The 19,260-nt window shown below is 35.8% G+C and overlaps 1 protein-coding gene across 2 annotated transcripts in view; it reads right to left on the bottom strand.

The window, feature by feature from the left end:
- The window catches only part of G2E3 (G2/M-phase specific E3 ubiquitin protein ligase), a 61,298-nt gene that overhangs the window by 4,383 nt on the left and 37,655 nt on the right, over positions 1-19,260 (bottom strand). For both annotated transcript variants that reach the window (XM_032134779.2, XM_058429427.1), the window contains exons 7-14: positions 18,338-18,444; positions 17,257-17,373; positions 13,982-14,106; positions 13,745-13,877; positions 10,108-10,415; positions 7,841-8,022; positions 3,513-3,685; positions 377-567 (exon numbers count right to left, since the gene is read on the bottom strand). In XM_032134779.2, coding sequence (XP_031990670.1) covers positions 377-567; positions 3,513-3,685; positions 7,841-8,022; positions 10,108-10,415; positions 13,745-13,877; positions 13,982-14,106; positions 17,257-17,373; positions 18,338-18,444 — 1,336 coding nt within the window. The remainder of the gene's footprint in view (positions 1-376; positions 568-3,512; positions 3,686-7,840; positions 8,023-10,107; positions 10,416-13,744; positions 13,878-13,981; positions 14,107-17,256; positions 17,374-18,337; positions 18,445-19,260) is intronic.

The following is a 19,260-nucleotide window of genomic DNA, read 5'->3' as shown; positions in this document are numbered from 1 at the left end:
GCTCAATGATAAATATCATTGTTACAGCCCTGACCAGTGGATGAAGAATAATTTAGTTTAACTTCAAATTGAAAATGATGAAATAGATTATTAGGATTAAGACTGTTCTATGCGGTGACAATAATGTTTCTAGAAAGAATGCCTTTCACCTCAACTTATCTAGAGAAAAAAATCACAAAATATAAATTTACTCTGTAACCTTTTCTCATCATTTTTAACTCAGTCATATAAACTTGCTTTGAAATAACTTTCTTTTGTAAATATGAAGTTAGCATCTTAATACCAAAAGGCAAAACATACACACACAAAACCCCCAACAAATATGCTGAAACAAATATTCTGATATCGTTAAAAGTAAAATAAAATATCCACATACCTTCAACAGCCTGTAAGTAACTGTTCCAAAACCCCAAAGCTTTTACATCAGGTAATGTGTGTACTGTAAAAAGCTCACTAAGGATTTTTGCAGAAAGACTCTCAGGTTTGTGACACAGGATGCTACAAAATGCTTCTGGATAAGCCTGAATTTTCTCCAAAACACCAAGGGTTTTCAGACCCTGCTTAAAACTTAAGAAAAATAATGAGCCAACATTCATACATGTGTGTTTGGTATTATATTAGGGGATATTTCCAGCTAATTTATCTGGCATTTTTTCAAAACAGCTAATGATTTTTAAAAAACAACCAAAAAACCCTCACAGGAGACAATCACATTTTCAGATGTGAGGAAAAAGAGAAGATACAGATATACTATACATGATACTTTCAAATCCATAACAAGCAAATACATTAATATCAAATGAATATTTTATGTAACTACATTATTTGGCTTTATAGTTTCAAAACTAACAAGTTTTTATTAGTAGGAAAGACATCAAAATCTGAAGTGTTTTACACTTCAAAGCTAATAATTATAAAAATAGTTTCCCAGATAGTACCAAGAGTGATAAATCTTCATTACGTAAAAATTTAAAACCCATGTATTGCTAAAAAGACAGATATTTTGTATGACAGAAAATTAATTTTATGCAAAGAATACAAATTCTTCTGAAAGATCAATAGGGAAAATGAACAAAAAATATATGGTTAACAAAAGAAATGCAAGTAACAACTGAATATTTTAAAATGCACATTTTCATTAATAAGCCAAGAACAAACATATCATTTTTGCCTGATTTTCTAAATTTCCTATTCACCTCCTCAGATACTCTTTTGTATGTGAGTGGGACATGAGTTTTAGAGTGCCAGGAGCAGAATGTTATGGCTTCAATGTCTCCTTTGAAACTCACGTTGAAATTTAATGGCCAGTATAACAGCATTGGGAGATAGGGTCCTTAAGAGGTGATTAGGTCACAAGGGCTCTGCCCTCATGAATGGATTAATATCATTATTGTGGGAGTGAGCTCCTGAATAAAAGGGTGAGTTCAGCCTGATTTCCAGGGCACATCTATGGGTTGAGTGCTCACTTGCTCTTCCACAATGCTATGACACAGCAAGACAGCTCTCACCAGATGCTGAGCAGATACTGGCACTATGCCTTTGGACTTCCCAGCCTCCAGAACTGTGAGAAATGAATTTCTTTTCTTTATAAATTACCAAGTCTCAGGTATTGTTATAGCAGTATAAAAAGAACTAAAAACACACATATGTTTATCTGTTATCATTAAAAAGAAAAACAAATAATAAAAGAATAAACCACAAAAAAGTTGCCAAAATGGTTACTTCATAAAGGGTTGAATGGTGGACATAGTAAGGATGAAACCTATACTTCTTTGAATATACTTTCAATATATTCTTATTATACATTTGACTTTGGAACTATACAAAACATTTTATATAATTTTAAAATAAAATGAAATGTTAATAAAAATCACTAAAAATAAAAAATGAAAATGCAATTTATGCTCAATTTTTAGCCACACAGAAAATATTCCAATGACTTATAAGCACAACAATTTGAGAATGTTAGTATTGTTATTCTGAGACTATTGGTTATGAAATGTGGAATAAATCACATGAATAGTTGCTTCATACTAAAATTCTCCAGTGTCATTAAGAACTGGAATTCTCAACACAGGACAAAGAAAATGTTAAGTAAAAATCATGCAATAGGGAATCTGAGTTAGAATTATCAGGACACGCTCATAATGTATCTTTAAAAAAAGTCTGATTTTTTTAAAAAAACAAAATAGATTAAAATAGATTTAAAAACCCTTGATTTTCTAATTTGGGTTCAATGAAAAGGCCTAGATACCATGACCAACCCAGCAAAACTAAGAATCTCTAGCATCCAGACGGTGGTTGTGAATTACCCATTTCCCATTAAAAATAACAAAGGTTCGTTAGGCTAAAATGTACAAAATGAGTCTGAAACACTTTGTGATACCATATAGCGAAAAAAGCTTACAAAGACCATTCAGGCTCACATCAAAAGAATTAAAAACAACAATAATATAACGAGACTTATACTGGTCCAAGACATATAAACTTCAGTAATAATAGGAACTATAAAGATTTTAAACATATCAAATATATTTAAATCTATGGATTAATGATACTACTTTTTTTAAATGAATTTATCAGGTTTGAGATGATATCTGGTATCAGCTTTAAAATAATACTGGAGTCAATAACAAGGGTAGGATATAGACAGATGAACAAGACAGGCACAGGTTAATAAGTGTTAGATCTGGATGGTGATTACAGACTACTTTCATATGTGTATTTCTATTATTTAAAAAAATTGTAAGAGTGTAAGGAGATACATACGTTGTCTAACTTAGACCAGTGTTCTAAACTAAAGGACAGCAGGAATCATATATACTTTATTAATCAAAGAATGGTCAATATATGTATTACCCAGCAGATAAAAGGTACTCAATAAATAGTTATTAAATGAATGCACAGAGACAGAATAGTTGGCTCATGTGGTAAGAGTTTTAAAAAGAGTATTTTTTAGAAAAAAATTATAATCTGAAGTAGTGGTTATTTCTATGAAAGCATCATACATTTACACAATTCTTTTTTAATTTTTTTGAGAGGGAATCTTGCTCTGTCACCCAGGCTGGAGTGCAGTGGCATGATCTTGGCTCACTGCAACCTCTGCCTCTTGGGTTCAAGCAATTCTCCTGCCTCAGCCTCCCAAGTAGCTGAGATTACAGGCACCCACCACCACGCCTGGCTAATTTTTGTATTTTAGTAGAGACGGGGTTTCACCATGTTGGTCGGGCTGGTCTCGAACTCCTGACCTCAAATGATCTGCTGCCCCAGCTTCCCAAAGTGCTGGGATTACGCGCATGAGTGAGCCACCACGCCCGACCTACACAATGCTTATTAAATGATCAGAACAGTAATCATCCTAAAAAGGCTTACGTTATTATTTAAAAATAGCATTTAAATTTTTTTCTGAGAAAAACATCTCACTTATTACCAAATATATCTCACATTACAAGATAATTAACCACTTTAAACATGTAATTTGAAAGAGCCATATATTAATAGAAACAACTTACCTTTCAAAGGGTGTGTGGACTCTCTGAATTACATGGTAGACAAGTATGTCTTTTACTAACATATATTTATCACTTAATGTCGTTATAAGTCTGAGACATCCAATTAACTCAAAGTAGTTATAGCATTCATTTATTATTGACTTTAAGTCAGCTACAGTTGTTGCAGTATTTATCTGTGATGAAGGAGAAAATACAGCCACTTTACCCATTTACTTTTGAGTGACATGCACATTTCAAATGATACTTATTAATTTATACTGAAATTTCTTAGTACATATGGGTGCAGTGAAAGTAAACCAAGAAATATTCTTCTAGAATAAATGTCTGATCATCCAGTTCAACAAATTTGTCTATTTCTGCCTTCAAGAAATCCAGAGTATAATGCCACTTTACTACATGAAACTATTTATAAAAAAGGAAATAACTGACATTGAAAAATTATATAGCACTAGGTAAGACTAGCTACTAGGGAGGCTGAGGTGGGAGGCTTGCTTGAGGCCAGAAGGTCAAGAACATCCTGGGCAACACAGCTAGTCCCCCTCTCTAAAGAAAAAAAAAAAAAAAAAAAAAAAGGCCTGGTGTGGGTGGTATACACCTGTAGTCCTAGCTACTCAGGAAGATGAGGTAGAAGGATTCTGAGCTCAGGAGTTGGAGGTTCAGTGAGCTATGATTGCACCAATGTACTCCAGCCTGGGTGACAGACTGAGACCTTATCTCTTAAAAAGAAAAGAAAAAAAAAAAAGAGAAAAGTTACCTAGCACTAGATAGGCAAGAAAGATGACCTGAGAATTCATGAAAAAGTATATCAGCTGAGAATTAAAAGATGGACAGAATTTTATCAAGAGTATTTTGGTGAACAGCATAAACAAAGAAATATTTGGCCATTTATGTGCAAGACACTTTCATACAGGTTAGCTCTTAAAGGTACAGATGGAAAAAGTTAAAAATAGGAAACAATCCATTAACAGAAAATTTACTTGCAATTTCCTTTTCCTAAAACATTCTTAGAGGTTTACATGACTTCTTCTCATTCATTCAAAATCTCTGCTGAAATCGCCTAAGTTTTTCATGACTATTCTGCTCAAAATACTATCTTTACACCCTGTCAGAGTAATAATTGGGTATATGTTGCCTCATCCCTGCAAACCCTGAAACCTGAGTTTCAGCTGGGCACATAGCCAAACTTTTGCTGCAGCTAGGTGGGGCTACATGACTGTTCAATGGGATATAAGTAAAAACAACGTGTCAAACTTCCCTGCTCTCAACTTCCACTTTTCTCCTTTAAGAGCAAACTTCAACCACGTGGATGAAGACAATAATGCTAAGTGTTACACGATAATGAGAGGAAGGAACTCAAGTCCTTAGATGGTTTTGTAAATCACAACTGTATCTCGAAAACAGAGGGCCATCTGTATAAAGGGCCACATAGCATTTTATGCTTTTCAAACTATATGGTATCTGTTGCAGCTACTCAACTCTGCCACTGTAGTGTGAAAGCAGTCAGATCAGTAGCAAATGGGCATGGGTGCATTCCAATGTAACTATTTACCAAACAGGCAACAGGCCAGAACTTGACCTACAGGCCATTTTTTGCCAACTCTTACCCTAAAATCTAGACAATGGATTTTACGGAACAGTAAACATCTGCCTTGTTTGAGCCACTGTCTTTCTGGGTCTATGAGATACAGAAGTTTAGCCTAAAACCTAACTTATATATACTCCAACACTTATCTATCTCTTTTATTCTGTTGTATGTATGTATATATTTACGTACATATTTATTTATTTGGGATGCAGTCTCGCTCTGTTGCCCATGCTGGAGTGCAGTGGCATGATCCCGGCCCACTGCAACCTCTGCCTCCCGGGTTCAAGCGAGCCTTTTAAGTAGCTGGGACTATAGGCGCGCGCCACCACACCCGGCTAATTTTTTTGTATTTTTAGTAACGATGGGGTTTCACCATGTTGGCCAGGCTGGTCTCGAACTCCTGACCCCGGTGATCCGCCCGCCTGTTCTCCCAAAGTGTTGGGATTACAGGCGTGAGCCACTGCGCCCGGCCATATTGTTTTATTTATTTAGCATTATAATACATTTTACTACGTGATGGCATATTATATTTGTCGTTTATCTTCTGTGTTCTCTCTTAATGTAAATTCCAAGGTAGACACTTTGCTTCACTACTCTATCTTTAGTAACAAAACAGTACAGAATACATAGTATTTCTTAAATAAATGAACAAACACTGGATAAAAAGTACAGAAACTGGAGTAGACAAAGCCATGCAGAGAGGTGAAGGTCTTAAATGCCCTAATGAAGAACTTCAACTTTGTTCAACAGGCAATGAGAAGCCATTGGGGGATTTCTGAGGAAGAAAGCAATATGGTCAAAACTGTACTTTTGGAAGAATCATCCCAAATAAGAATATTAGAACACATTCTAATTGTCTAAGCCTAGGGAAAATTTGAGTTTGGTAAAACAGGCACACTAGAAACAGGAAGGAAAGGTTGACAATAAGTCAGTCTTAGAGGCAGGTGACTTGACATATAACTGGAAAATGGAGGAGTATGAAAATGACTCTCCAGGACAGCTTGGAAGTAAGAAATCTCTTGGAAAGAAAAGGCAAACGGGTAAAAACAAAACAAAAAAGCCCCACAAAAAAACAATCAAACAAAAAATTCTAGGAAAAATAGTATTTTTATCTTAAACATGTTGGACTCAGTGTGCTAGCAAGACCCAGGTCTTATCTGTATACAAAAGTCTGGGGCTCAAAAATACAGGTCTGTAAATCATTCAGAAAGATTACAGGAGAGAAGAAGCTCTCCAAATAGTAAAGAATGAGGAATGTTAAGACAACACTGAAAAATGCTAAGTTTCAGGGGTAAGAAGAAGTAAGAAGCATTAAAGAAGAGAGAATCATCAGAAGTAGGAGGAAGTACAATATTAACTAAAATATTGCAGAGAAATTCGAATTGGTAATTGCAGAAGTCACAGCAGATGAAAAATTAGAAAAGGCCTTTGGACATGGATATTTAGATCCCTGGATATAAACTATGAACTAGCTAACTTGAGACTGGTGGTAGGGACAGAAGCCTGATTACAAGAAATAAGTAGAAAATACGAAGTAGAGACAATGCAGCTTAAATATACTTTATTTTAGTAAAGAGGGCACAAAAAGAAAAACGAAGAATTAAAGGGTCAATTTAAAACATGATGTTAGGATAAGCAGTCTTCGAGCAAATAAACAGAATTGTTGTAATACACTGTAGCAACTCACACTTCAATAGTGCTTACTCTGTGATTTAGAAACTGAGGTTTAGTAAGATTAATATGCCCAAAGTGACACAGCATATAGTAGTTATAAGAGCTGGCATTCAAAGTAAAATCTGACTTCTGAGCCTATGCTTTTTTTTTTTTTTTTTGAGACAGTGTCTCCCTCTGTTGCCCAGGTTGGAGTGCAGTGGTGTGAGCTCGGCTCACTGTAACCTCCGTCTGCTGGGTTCAAGTTATTCTTGTGACTCAGCCTCCAAAGTAGCTGGGATTACTGGCACATGCCACCACGCCTGGCTAAGGCCTATGCTTTTAATCGTTAAACAACACTGTCTGTTAATTCAGACAATGGATAGAGTATGCTCAAGTAGGAGGGAGGTTAAGGAAGAAAAGTTAAATGGCTTACATTGTCTCAGTTTTTAAAGCAGTAACATGTTGGCAATGACACTTCTATGGCATTATGATAAATGAGTGTTGTACATGTGACATGTTTAGTACAGGACCCATTATAAGTGCTGAATAAATGAACTATTTTTAGGTGGATGCATTAAGTCCTCCCCGATCCCTACCACTTGTTTCCCTTCGGAAGAAATTCAGCCTGGTCTTTCTCTCCATCTATCATTCATACCTCCCTATAGAAGGAAGGAAAAGTATTCTAACTGGTAGGCCAAATCCTTCTTCTCTTCAGATCCATCGGCCTGCATCGAAGTGCACTTTCATCTGCTTTCTAGCATGCAATAGGGAATCAGCCTCACGTTGTCTCTAGCAAGGCAGGCAAATCCATGTATTTCTGAGGAGTATTCACAAGCCATGTTGAACACAGACCAAAATCACATTATCCAACTGGTTTTACCAACATTAAACCTGGCACTTTAATCTCCAGCCATCTGACTTTTAAAACTATCTTTTAACTGGTTCAGAACACCACTGGTAAACAGAAATATATGTTTACAATCCCTAACTCCTTCATAGATAATATTATTATTTTATTGCAGATCAGTCATTTACATTAAAAGACACCTAGAATGCAGTGTGCATTTTAATAAACAGATACATTTCTTACCCTGATTATAATCTGTGCCACATCAAAGTCTGAAACATCATCTAAAATTGGCTGGGTATTTTCTGGTCCATAAACAAGGCAGTTAAACAAGGTTTTAGAAAAGAAACCAGGTGAAGGACCACCGTGAACTAAAGAAATGGCAAGCATTTTGCCAGCTTCATAGTAAAGATTCTCTTTCAGAGCTGTAAATACAGATGAAAATATATCAAATACACTTCTATTATTATAACTATCATTTTTAATATATATTAAAAATTAATCCAAAAATCTAAGCATTAAATATAATTCTTAGAAGCTACCATTATGTAGAAAATATAGATCTCACCTAAAATATAAAAAAAGACACATTTTTCTGAATATAAAGTAAAAATCTATTGTAGAAAACATAAAACACAATAAACCTACCACCATAATAACCACTGTAAACACTCTGGTGTACAGTCATGCACCATATAAGGATGTTGTGGTCAAGAATGACCAAATACACTAAGGTGGTCCCTAAGATTATAATGAAGCTGAAAAACTCCTATGACCTAGTGATGTTATACTGTCATAGCACAATGCATTACCTTTTGCATATTTAGATATACATATACTTACCATTGTGTTACAATTGTCTACAGTATTCAGTACAGTAACATGTTATACAGGTTTGCAGTCTAGAACCAATAGGCTTTACCATATAGCCTCGGTGTGTAGTAGGCTACACCAACAAGGTTTGCGTAAGTACACTTTATGATCTTTGCACAATGATGAAATTGTGTACTGACACATTTCTCAGAACATATCCCTGTTACTAAGTGACAAATGACTGTATTTGTACCTCTTTGTGTATATAAATATAAAAACAGTTTGACTTATGCTTTATCCACTTATTATATTGTAAACTTTTTATCATACTACTCAAAATTACTCAAATCTACAGTTAATAAATGCATTTAGACTAACTTAGAGATGTACTATAATGCAAACCATCCCCCTATTACTGGCTATCCTGGCTAAGTGACATTTCTAACTATATGAGCCATAATGTTACAGTCAACATACTCACATATTCTTGTTTATATTTATTTGATTAGGATTCCTACATATGGTATTAGTAGGTCAAAGGATAGGAACATTTTTAAGGTTCTTGATCTATACCACTAAATAATCTTTCCCAAAGGCACAAATTTACTCCCAACAGTATATGCTGCCTCACCTTACTGTCAGAGCTTGAATTAAAATTGTCATTTCAAATGTATTAGCAACTTTGATGTGCCAAAACAATCAAGTAAATTTTTCCTTAATTTTTAAATTGTTGAAAGCAACTTATTAATAAGTGACATTAACAATACCTGTGTAATAACCTTACAAGCTACATATTCATAGTCACATTTTACAGATGAAGAAACTGAGATCCCGAGAGAGGAAGTAATTAAGGATGTAAAGAACTAGATGTGTACAAACTTGAATTCAGATTCTGTGATTTAAATTCACATACTCTCCACCATACCAAAGCTGCCTTGAGTTAACATTACTATTTGGAAAGATTTTATTTATTTTTACATTTTATTTTAAAGGGAGTTTATAATTAAACTGTGTGAACTATACAGAGTAAAAATGATGCTTTAGGCAATGTTTAGGATGTTTACAGAAAATATAGTAGGAAATTCAAATGAAATTAAATGCCTTCTCATTTTCTTTCGAATTTCCTATTGCAGCAGCAGTAGTATAAAAGCCCCTAAAAGAGAATGCCAGAATTACCCACTGTTTTGAGATGCCTGTTATAATTACCTTAAGTTCTCATCAATAGTAAAGACAGAAAACTATCATATACATAATTGTGCAAAAAAAAAAAAAATTGCCAACAAAAGTATACTGAAAAATTGGTTACATGTGGACCAGGAAACTCTGTTATAAAAACCCTATGTTAACCGCAAATTCCAAATATACAAACAAGAAGAATTCAAATAATCATCCCCATTTGGCCACTCTATTAAAATGAAATTAGAGTGAAGATAAAGTTACACTTAATTATGGATTATTTTAAGGAGAATATTGCTATAAAGAATGTATATTCTTAAATAAAAAATGTTTCACCACAAAATTTACTTTTTAAACGATTCCTCCCCATTCCCACTTTCCTGTGATTCTATCAGTAGTTTATTAACAAAGTGAACAGTATATTTAGAGCACAGGTATTAAATATCAATTCTAACCAGCTATCTCTCTCTTTTTCTATACATGTGATATTTGGTATATACAACAATAAATAAAATAATTACCTTGAGAATTTAGAGACAAGTTCTTTGACAAGGACCCTTCAAACAATGATGAGTTCTCAAGATGTTGCATTAAGAGACTCAGAAATTCTTGCTTTGATCCAGGATGCTCACTTCCAAAATTATCATTTTCAATAACATAGGCTACTTCAATTGCATATGAAGGATTAAAGTTTCGATTTCTGAATGCATCTAAGGCACTATTCCAGATATTGGCTTTGTTGATATATAATCTTTTAGTTTTTTTTTTAATTTGGAATCCTAACTCTATTAATAGTGTTGATACATTTCTTCTAAATTTGCTGCCTTGCCTATAAAACATGAATTTAAACATAGAGATAAGTACTTTAAAGTACTTTATGTGAAACAGCAGTTATACAGCCAATAAAACAAGACGGGGGGGAAAAAAGATTAATAGGATATTCTTCCCCAACTCCCACCCAAAATTGTAACAATGGCTGCTACTAGAACCAAAAACAGTTATTTGATAATCTTAGTTTTAAATTCTTCATTCCTCACCCCAATCTTTTACCAAATTAGAATCATGTACAAGAAAGTTGATAGATAATTATCTCAAATTTGACCAACCAGTGAATTCCGGTTTAAGAATCAGAATCTCAGGCCGGGCGCGGTGGCTCATACCTGTAATCCCGGCACTTTGGGAGGCAGAGGCGGGCGGATCACCTGAGGTCATGAGTTCAAGACCAGCATGACCCACAGGGAGAAACCCTGTCTCTACTAAAAATACAAAATAAGCCGGGCGTGGTGGCGTATGCCTGTAATCCCAGCTACTCGGGAGGCTGAGGCAGGAGAATCGCTTGAACCCGGGAAGTGGAGGTTGCGTTGAGCTGAGATCATGCCATCGCACTCTAGCCTGGGCAACAAGAGTGAAACTCCGTCTCATAAATGAATGAATGAATGAATGAATGAATGAATGAAGCAAGCTCAAACTCTCACCTTCCTGGCTAATGGCTATAATTAACTTTCTTAATTGTAGTTTACTTCACATTTACTATGTCCTTTTTTTAAAAAAAGCAAATGTAATCTCTGCTTACTATATAAGAAAATGTCTTTGAGAGATTACACAATATATTTTAAATCATAAAGTCATAATTAACAGTAGAGCTAATACTATAAACAGAATTCACAATTCCTAAAATAGTACCTTTTAGTCCAGACCAGTAAGTCACAAAGTGTGGTCCCAGACCAGCAGCAGCAGCAGTAGCATTACCCAAGAACTTGTTAGAAATGTAAATTATTGAGCCCTACAGCGCATCTATAGAATCAGAACCTGTCGGCATGAAGCCCAGCAATCTGTTTTAACAATCCAAATGACTACATAAACCAGCTCAATCACTCCTTCCCTCAGTTTCTCCATCTGTAACTGGAATTAATGTTCTCAAAAATAATCTTGTTTTGGGCAATGCCCATGGATCATTTTCTATACCAAGTATGAATCCGTCCCACCCCAAGACGTTACAGTGCCCTAGTGTGGGCCAGGTTTTTCTTTTTCTTTTTTTATATGATCCTCTCTTCATTAACTCATGTTGAATAAAAGCCAAAGTCCTTTGGAAGTAAGATAATTCTTCAGAAACATACCTTTTTTATAGCAGGTTGATTCCTTGCTCCTGCCTGGATCAGGGGAATGCTGATGCTATTCTTCTAAATATGACTGCATGTTAAAGCAGGAGCAAGGAGTCAAGCTGCCCTGGTGTAACATCTTTGGAAATCTAAATATTAAAATTATTTTAAAATAATGTGAACATCTATTTTGATACTTAAAAGTATTATAGCAATATTTTTAACAGATTTTTCAGTAGGGCTAACACAAGTGGCATAGTAAAACAGATATTCTTCACATTTTGAAGAGTACTTAATATTCTACCTGTCTGCAAATCCAGTTATCAAATGTTTTCACAAAAATTCTCTTTACTATCTTCTAAGGTTTTAAACTTGAAACTGTTTTTTTAGAGACAAGGTCTTGCTGTGTCACTCAGGCGAGAGTATAGTGGCATGATCATAGCTCATTGCAGCTTCAACTCCTGGGCTCAAATGATCCTCCCACCTCAGCCTCTTGCCTAGCTAGGACTACAGGTGCACACCACCATACCTGGCTATTTTCTTAAAATATTTTTGTTGAGACGGAGTTTCATAATATTGCCCAGGCTGGTTTTGAACTCCAGGGTTCAAATGATCCTCCCACCTTAGCCTCCCAAACTGTTCGGATTACAGGTATGAGTCACCACGCCCAGCCTGAAATCATTTTTAACAAGAAAGTATTTCATCATGCTGAGCGACTAATTTTATACTTCTTCCCTACTGGGTAAAGCAAGGCTCTAAAAACTCTTTTGCAAATCTATATAAACTTAAAAATCTTAACTACAGCTGAACAAATCCCGACATTATAAAGATATAATTCCAATCTTATTTAAATGTTTAAGATTTTGAAAGTAACTTCTTATTTTGCTACCTTTGTTTTGAGATAGAGTCTCGGCTCTGTCACCAGGCTGGAGTACAGTGGCACGACCTTGGTTCACTGCAACCTCTGCCTCCCGGGTTCAAGCGATTCTCCTGCCTCAGCCTCCCAAGTAGCTGGGACTACAGATGCACAACACTATGCCCAGCTAATTTTTGTATTTTTAATAGAGACGGGGTTTCACCATGTTGGCCAGGATGTTCTCGATCTCTTGACCTCAGGATCCACCCGCCTAGGTCTCCCAAAGTGCTGGGATTACAGGCGTGAGCCACGATGCCCCGGCCTATTTTGTCTTATGGGAACAGAAATCAATTTGATAATAGTATGTATGCCTTAAACTTTCTAAAGGGAAGAGCTGACATTTAGACTCCTGACATTGACAGTAAACAGGCAAACAATGATTATAACATCAAAAAATGGCAGGGCATAGTGGCTCACACCTGTACTCCCAACATTTTGGGAGGCAAAGGTGGGAGGACACTTGAGACCAGGAGTTCAAGACCAGCCTGGGCAACATAGCAAGATGTCCATCTCTACAAAAATTTAAAAATTAGCCAAGCATGGTGGCATGCATCTGTAGTTCCAGCCACTTGGTAGGCTCAGGTGGGAGGATCACTTGTGCCCAGGAAGTTGGGGCTGCAGTGAGCCATGATCATGCCACTGTACTCCAGCCTGGGTAACAGAGCGAGAGTTTATTTCTAAAAAAAAGAAAAAAGAAAAAAAAATTTCTATATTAAATAGGATTCTTTCCTTTTAATAAGGTGACACGGTATGCTTGATATTTTACTTTCCTGTCTTACTCTATAATCAAATAACATTTTAAGCACATTTTCCAGATCAGTGTTTTTCAAACTATCTTGAAAGTGATCTATAATAAAAAAATATATTTTACATCAGTACTCGGTACACAAAAAAATAATTAGGATAGATACACTTTTCCCAAGTATGATGCATTTTGGTATTTTGTATTCTATTCTATCACATTTCATTTTCTTTAAAATGCTGGTTGCATTGATTTCATGATCAAACGCTGGGTCCTGAAGGTTGAAAAACACTCTTCTAGACTACTGTATGATCCCCTAATATTCTAAATGTATATGGCATTTCCTATCATAATTTTCTCCAAATAGATTTTTATGTATTTCTCCAATTCAAAATACATACCTCAGTAGATCTTTACTCTGGGATCCAGGTGACTGTCTGGGTAATTTAGGTGATGACTCTTCCAACAAACAATCTGTAATCCCCACATTATTAGAGTTGGGTAATACATGTTTTTTGGCTTTTTGGAACTCTCCTACAGATTAAAATTTCCATGTTAGCATAATAGAGATATAGGTAAAAACTTTTAAATCATATACATTTGAATAAAAACTTTATTCAAAATTACAAAAAAATTACCTGAATTGTAGATAATACCCCTACATTCCAAACACTCCCAATTTTGCTCCCATGACCGTAATAAGGAGCAGGCTAAATGTGTGCCACTGGAACCACAACACTGACAGCGCTTTATTTCCCATTTGCTGAGGACATAAAGAAAAGCAGAACTTACATTTTGTTATTATTCTAGTTTCAACCACTAGCAATGTCCACAGGGCCTGCCTTCTTACACACACACGTGCACACACCCACCCAATCGATTTACTAAAGGAGGAAAAAGAGTATCCGCTTCTCTAAATATCTCTAATGTAAAAACCAAAACTAACTTATCACACTCATATGCACATACACAAAGAATATAAACATCAGACAAAATATGATTAAGAGGGAGAAAATAAATTTTCCTTTCTACTTAGAGATGACTATGCTTACAGGGAGATTGCTGTGTCAGTGTGTCTCATATGGAAGAAACATTCAGTACATTTCAAGGTGAGGAATATTTCCTAAAATAAGCTTGCTCAAACACCTCAGGTATTGTGCAGTTCAACAGAATCCAGATCTACCTGGCTCATATTTATATTCTCTGTCATCTGTTCCCAGCTCCATGTTTCCCCACTGTGTTATGTGGTGTATGCCAGTCCATATTCATATTTTCTCCATGACTACAAGTGTGGGCTGTAGTGTAGGGCTCCAGCCTTTTCGTTGGGTATGACTACACCTTCTCTGTTTAGAAACAGATTTAGCTCCCTGTGTGTGTGAGTGGCAAGAGAGGTAACAAGACATCATCCCTACCATAGAGGTGGGGGCATATCATCCCTGTGTGCGGGTGTGCATATGTTAATGTGTGTCCTCTGTATGTGTGTGTCTCTGCCCAGTGACAACAGTGAGGAGGAAGAAACAGCTAACTTAAGTGCTTATTATGCTCCAGGTCCAGTTCTTGCTGTGTTCATACGAAAAGTTTAATCCTCACAATTGTAGCAGGTAGAGAGAACCACCGTCACTTCCATTTTAAAGAGGAAATCAAGGCACAGAGGGGTCAATAACTTGCCCACTCAAGTTCACACTAGCCAAGTCTCAGAGTGAGGTTTCCACTTCAGTTTATCTAGCTTCAGACATGCTCTTAAGCACTAACCATGCTGCCTTTCACTAAAACTGCCTTCTTCTCACTAAGATGAGAGGGCGTGAGATTACAAAGCAGTCATTCAGATAGACAATATCTTTGTCCTGGAAAGAAGAGTTGTAGCTACTGATTGAGAGACCAATGGTATACAAGAAATACATATAGGTTAAGAACAGCCTAATATAAATTTGAAAAATATCAATATTATGAATGTACTGCTTCTTAAAATCCTATATACATTATCTCATCTGTGCCTCAGCAAAACTCCTGAGGGAGGTATTATTGGTGTTAACAAATGAATAATCAGGGTCACTAGATCAAGCAACACAGGCAAGAACACATGTTACTTGACACCTTCAATGAGATCTTTGCCTTCTAAGAATTTTTGGTTTAATAGCATTAAATTTAAATAACGTCAACTATATTGTAACAAGCACAACGAAGGGAACCCCTAGCCCAGAGTAGGGAATCAGGAATGAGGAGAGCTGCTTACAGAAAACTTTGCAGAGCAGGCTAGACCTCAGCTGAATCTTCACAATTAAGTAGTAGCTGACTCAACCTTGTTTCATGAAACAAGGCTCCCAATATTCTGCTCTATACACTGAGCTTCCTATGTTAAGTAAGACTACATAACAGTGATAACAATTTATTGAAATTTCCTATATAAATTTTGTAAACTGGATTTGTTACTTCTTATCCTACATCTTAAAAACTGAAGATATTCTTGGTTCCTACTATGCAACACAGTACACTGTACCTGAAATGCACAAAATGACTGTTGTAGAGAAGAGCCATATCCACTGACATTACAAAAGAGTAATCAATAAATTTCAAATGCCAAACCCTTTTTATGGTGGTCCAAAAGAAACAGTGCTAGATGAATCTAGTTAAATTACTCTCTAGAACAGTGCTGTCCAATAGAAATACAATGTAAACCATATATGTAATATAAAATTTTCCAGTAGCCACATTAAAAAATATAAAAAAGTTAAATAACATTTTTATTCCCAAAATGTTATAATTTTGTTCAATATGTAATCTACATAAAAATTATTAACAACAAATTTTAAGTTATTTGGTCATATAAGTTCTTTAAGTCATATTAAAATAATATGACTATGGACTGAAATGTGTCTCCCCCCACTTCATATGTTGAAGTAAATCCTAAGTCCTAGTACATCAGAAGGTGACTATATATGGAGATGAGGCCTTTTAAGAGGTTTATGGCCAAGCGCAGTGGCTCATGCCTGTAATCCCAGCACTTTGGGAGGCCGAGGCGGGCAGATCACGAGGTCAGGCGTTTGAGACAAGGCGACCAACATGGTGAAACCCGATCTCTACTTAAAAAATACAAAAATTAGCCAGGCATGGTGGCATGCGCCTGTAATCCCAACTACTCGGGAGGCTGAGGCAGGAGAACTGCTTGAACCCCGGAGGCGGAGGTTGCAGTGAGCTGAGATCGTGCCACTGTACTCCAGTCTGGGCAACAGAGCAAAACTCCATCTCAAAACAAACAAACAAACAAACAAACAAACAAACAAACAAAAGAGGTAATTACAGTAAAATAAGGTCAGATAGGTGGGCCCTAAACCAATATGACTGGTGTTCTTATAAAAATAAAAGAGATTAGGACATAGACAACACACTGACAGAGCGACAACTCGTGTGAGGACATAGCTAGAATGCAGCCATCTGCAAGCCAAGGAGAGAGGCCTCAGAAAAAACCAAAGCTGTCAATACCTTGTTCTTAAACTTCCAGCCTCTAAAATTATGAGAAAATAAATTTATTTTAAGCCACCCAGTCTGTGGCATTTTGTTAATGGCAGCCCTAGTGAACTAAGTCTTTGGTATGTATTTACAGCACCCTTGCAATTTGGAAAAGGGAAATTTCAAGTGCTCAACAGCCACATGTGGCTAGTGGCCACCAGATAGGACAGTGTGGCTCTAGAAAAGAGTCTCGTGATAAGACAACAGAGAAATAGGTTACAACTATACTAACTGCAAAAATTTCTCTGTAAACAGACGTAAATGTGCATTAGAAAATATCCCTCATCTCAATTTAAACCTCTAACATCCTAAGAGAAAAACTACGTTTCACTAACTATAAAACCTACTTTCTCAGCAGAAGGTTTAAACAAGGAACCACTAAGCATAACTGAACTTGCAGAAATACCTATCAGGTGCATTATAGTCTCGTCCTTCTTTGCAACGACATCTTCGAACATCACAACGCTCATAGTGCTGCAGAAGCTCTTGATAAGCGTTTTCCTCTAATTCCCAGGAAGCATCTCTATAAAAGAAGATATAAAATATGCTTTGACCTACAAATAATGTTACATAAGAGGAACAGGAACGAATCTAAAAATAATTTTTTTTTTTTTTTTTGAGACGCAGTCTTGCTCTTTCGCCCAGGCTGGAGTACAGTGGAGCAATCTCGGGTCACTGCAACCTCCGCCTGCCGGGTTCAAGCAATTCTCCCTGCCTCAGTCTCCCAAGTAGCTGGGATTACAGGGGCCCGCCACCATGCCTGGCTAGTTTTTGTATTTTTTAGTAGAGACAGGGTTTTGCCATGTTGGCCAGGCTGGTCTTGAACTCCTGACCTTGGGTGATCTACCCGCCTCGGCCTCCCAAAGTGAGGGGAGGGATTACAGGCATGAGCCACCATGCCTGGCCTAAAATAAAAACTTTTATATACTTAGGAGAATAATAAAACTTGTCCTTTTCAGGATTCTCTTTAAGATATAAATCCATTAGTGTTATTTTATCATACAGTTAATTAGTCTCAATGAATTTTCACATGCTAAATGAAAAGTTCACAGGAAATTTTTTACAACACATTTTTCCAAATATTTCACTTTCGATTTTTAATTTTAAGTTCACTATCATTATTTCTGGATTCTTCATGTTTAAGTATTAAGAAAATTGTTACATATTTTAAATCACATCTTGATTCTCTTAATTTATACATACCATTTTGAAGCCTATTATAATTGTGTACAAAGTCAATCAATTAAAACTGGACATAGCTGAGCTACTTATGAAGAGATTATAAATCAACGAATGAGACATTTATAACACAGTCCTTGCTTTCCAAGAACTGGCCATCTGGGGGAGGAGGAGGTTTTGCATTTCACCATTTGAAATGGCTACTTGTCCATGCTCACTGAATCAGACATAAGTGATCATTTCCATTGCTATTAAATCCTACATTTAAAATATCTTTTTTTTTTATCATAAGGCTAAATGTTACTCACTTTTCAGGAATATGAATTCCCATTCTCAACATCTCTTTCTGAAAGATGTCACTATTATTGCATATTGTACACCTAAAGAAAAACACTCCCGCATTTATTGCTTGAACCTACAGTGGAAAATAGAAAGTCTACTGTTAATGATTTAAGTCTGTTATCAGGTGATGTATTATGTAACAGAACATGTGCTATTTTTAACAATATATTATGAAAACATTTTCTATGCTAGTGGGTTCTCAAACTTTGTCCTTATAAACTAAGTTATCCCACTGCTAAAATCTATAATTCTTTTTTCCCCCAATGGTTAAAAAAAAAAGCTAATTAATACTTAGCTTTACATCACCCATATATTTTTTTCAATCTTACTGTGCAATGTCATTTTACTTACTGTGTAATGTTACTAAATATTGTGTTGCCCTTTAAAATGTGAGAAAAAAATGAAACTCCTGAGTTACCTCATCTAGAAACGGGGTTTAAATGTTACATAAAAATCATCACTGGTTCTGTTTTTAACTCAATCTCTAAGATAGCTTTCTTCCCAAAACGGGAGAAGTATAAAACCTATCCTCATTGCTATAGCAAATACAGATACAAAAGCACCAGACAGAGGGTACTCAGAGGGAAACAGGAAGCTGTAAGCCTACTGGAAAGAGTAGCCAGTCCCCAGTAAAAACTAGTAGCATGCATTTATTTAACAGATAGTTAACTCCTGCTTTATAGATGCCAAACACCATGCTATGTACCAAAAATACAAACAACATTTGTTATTATGTACCAAAAATAAAAACATGACAGATTCGACTTCAAGGAATTCTAGTGAGTAGGTATACAGGTATAAAATTACAATACTGTGTAAAAGTATGTGAGTATTTTAAGTATACACATGAAAGAAACAAGAAGGTGTACCTAAGTCTACACTGATAATT

This window comes from Hylobates moloch, unplaced genomic scaffold, assembly GCF_009828535.3.
Source record: "Hylobates moloch isolate HMO894 unplaced genomic scaffold, HMol_V3 SCAFFOLD_16, whole genome shotgun sequence".
Taxonomy (NCBI): Eukaryota; Metazoa; Chordata; class Mammalia; order Primates; family Hylobatidae; genus Hylobates; species Hylobates moloch.
This window is presented reverse-complemented; position numbering and strand designations above follow the sequence as displayed.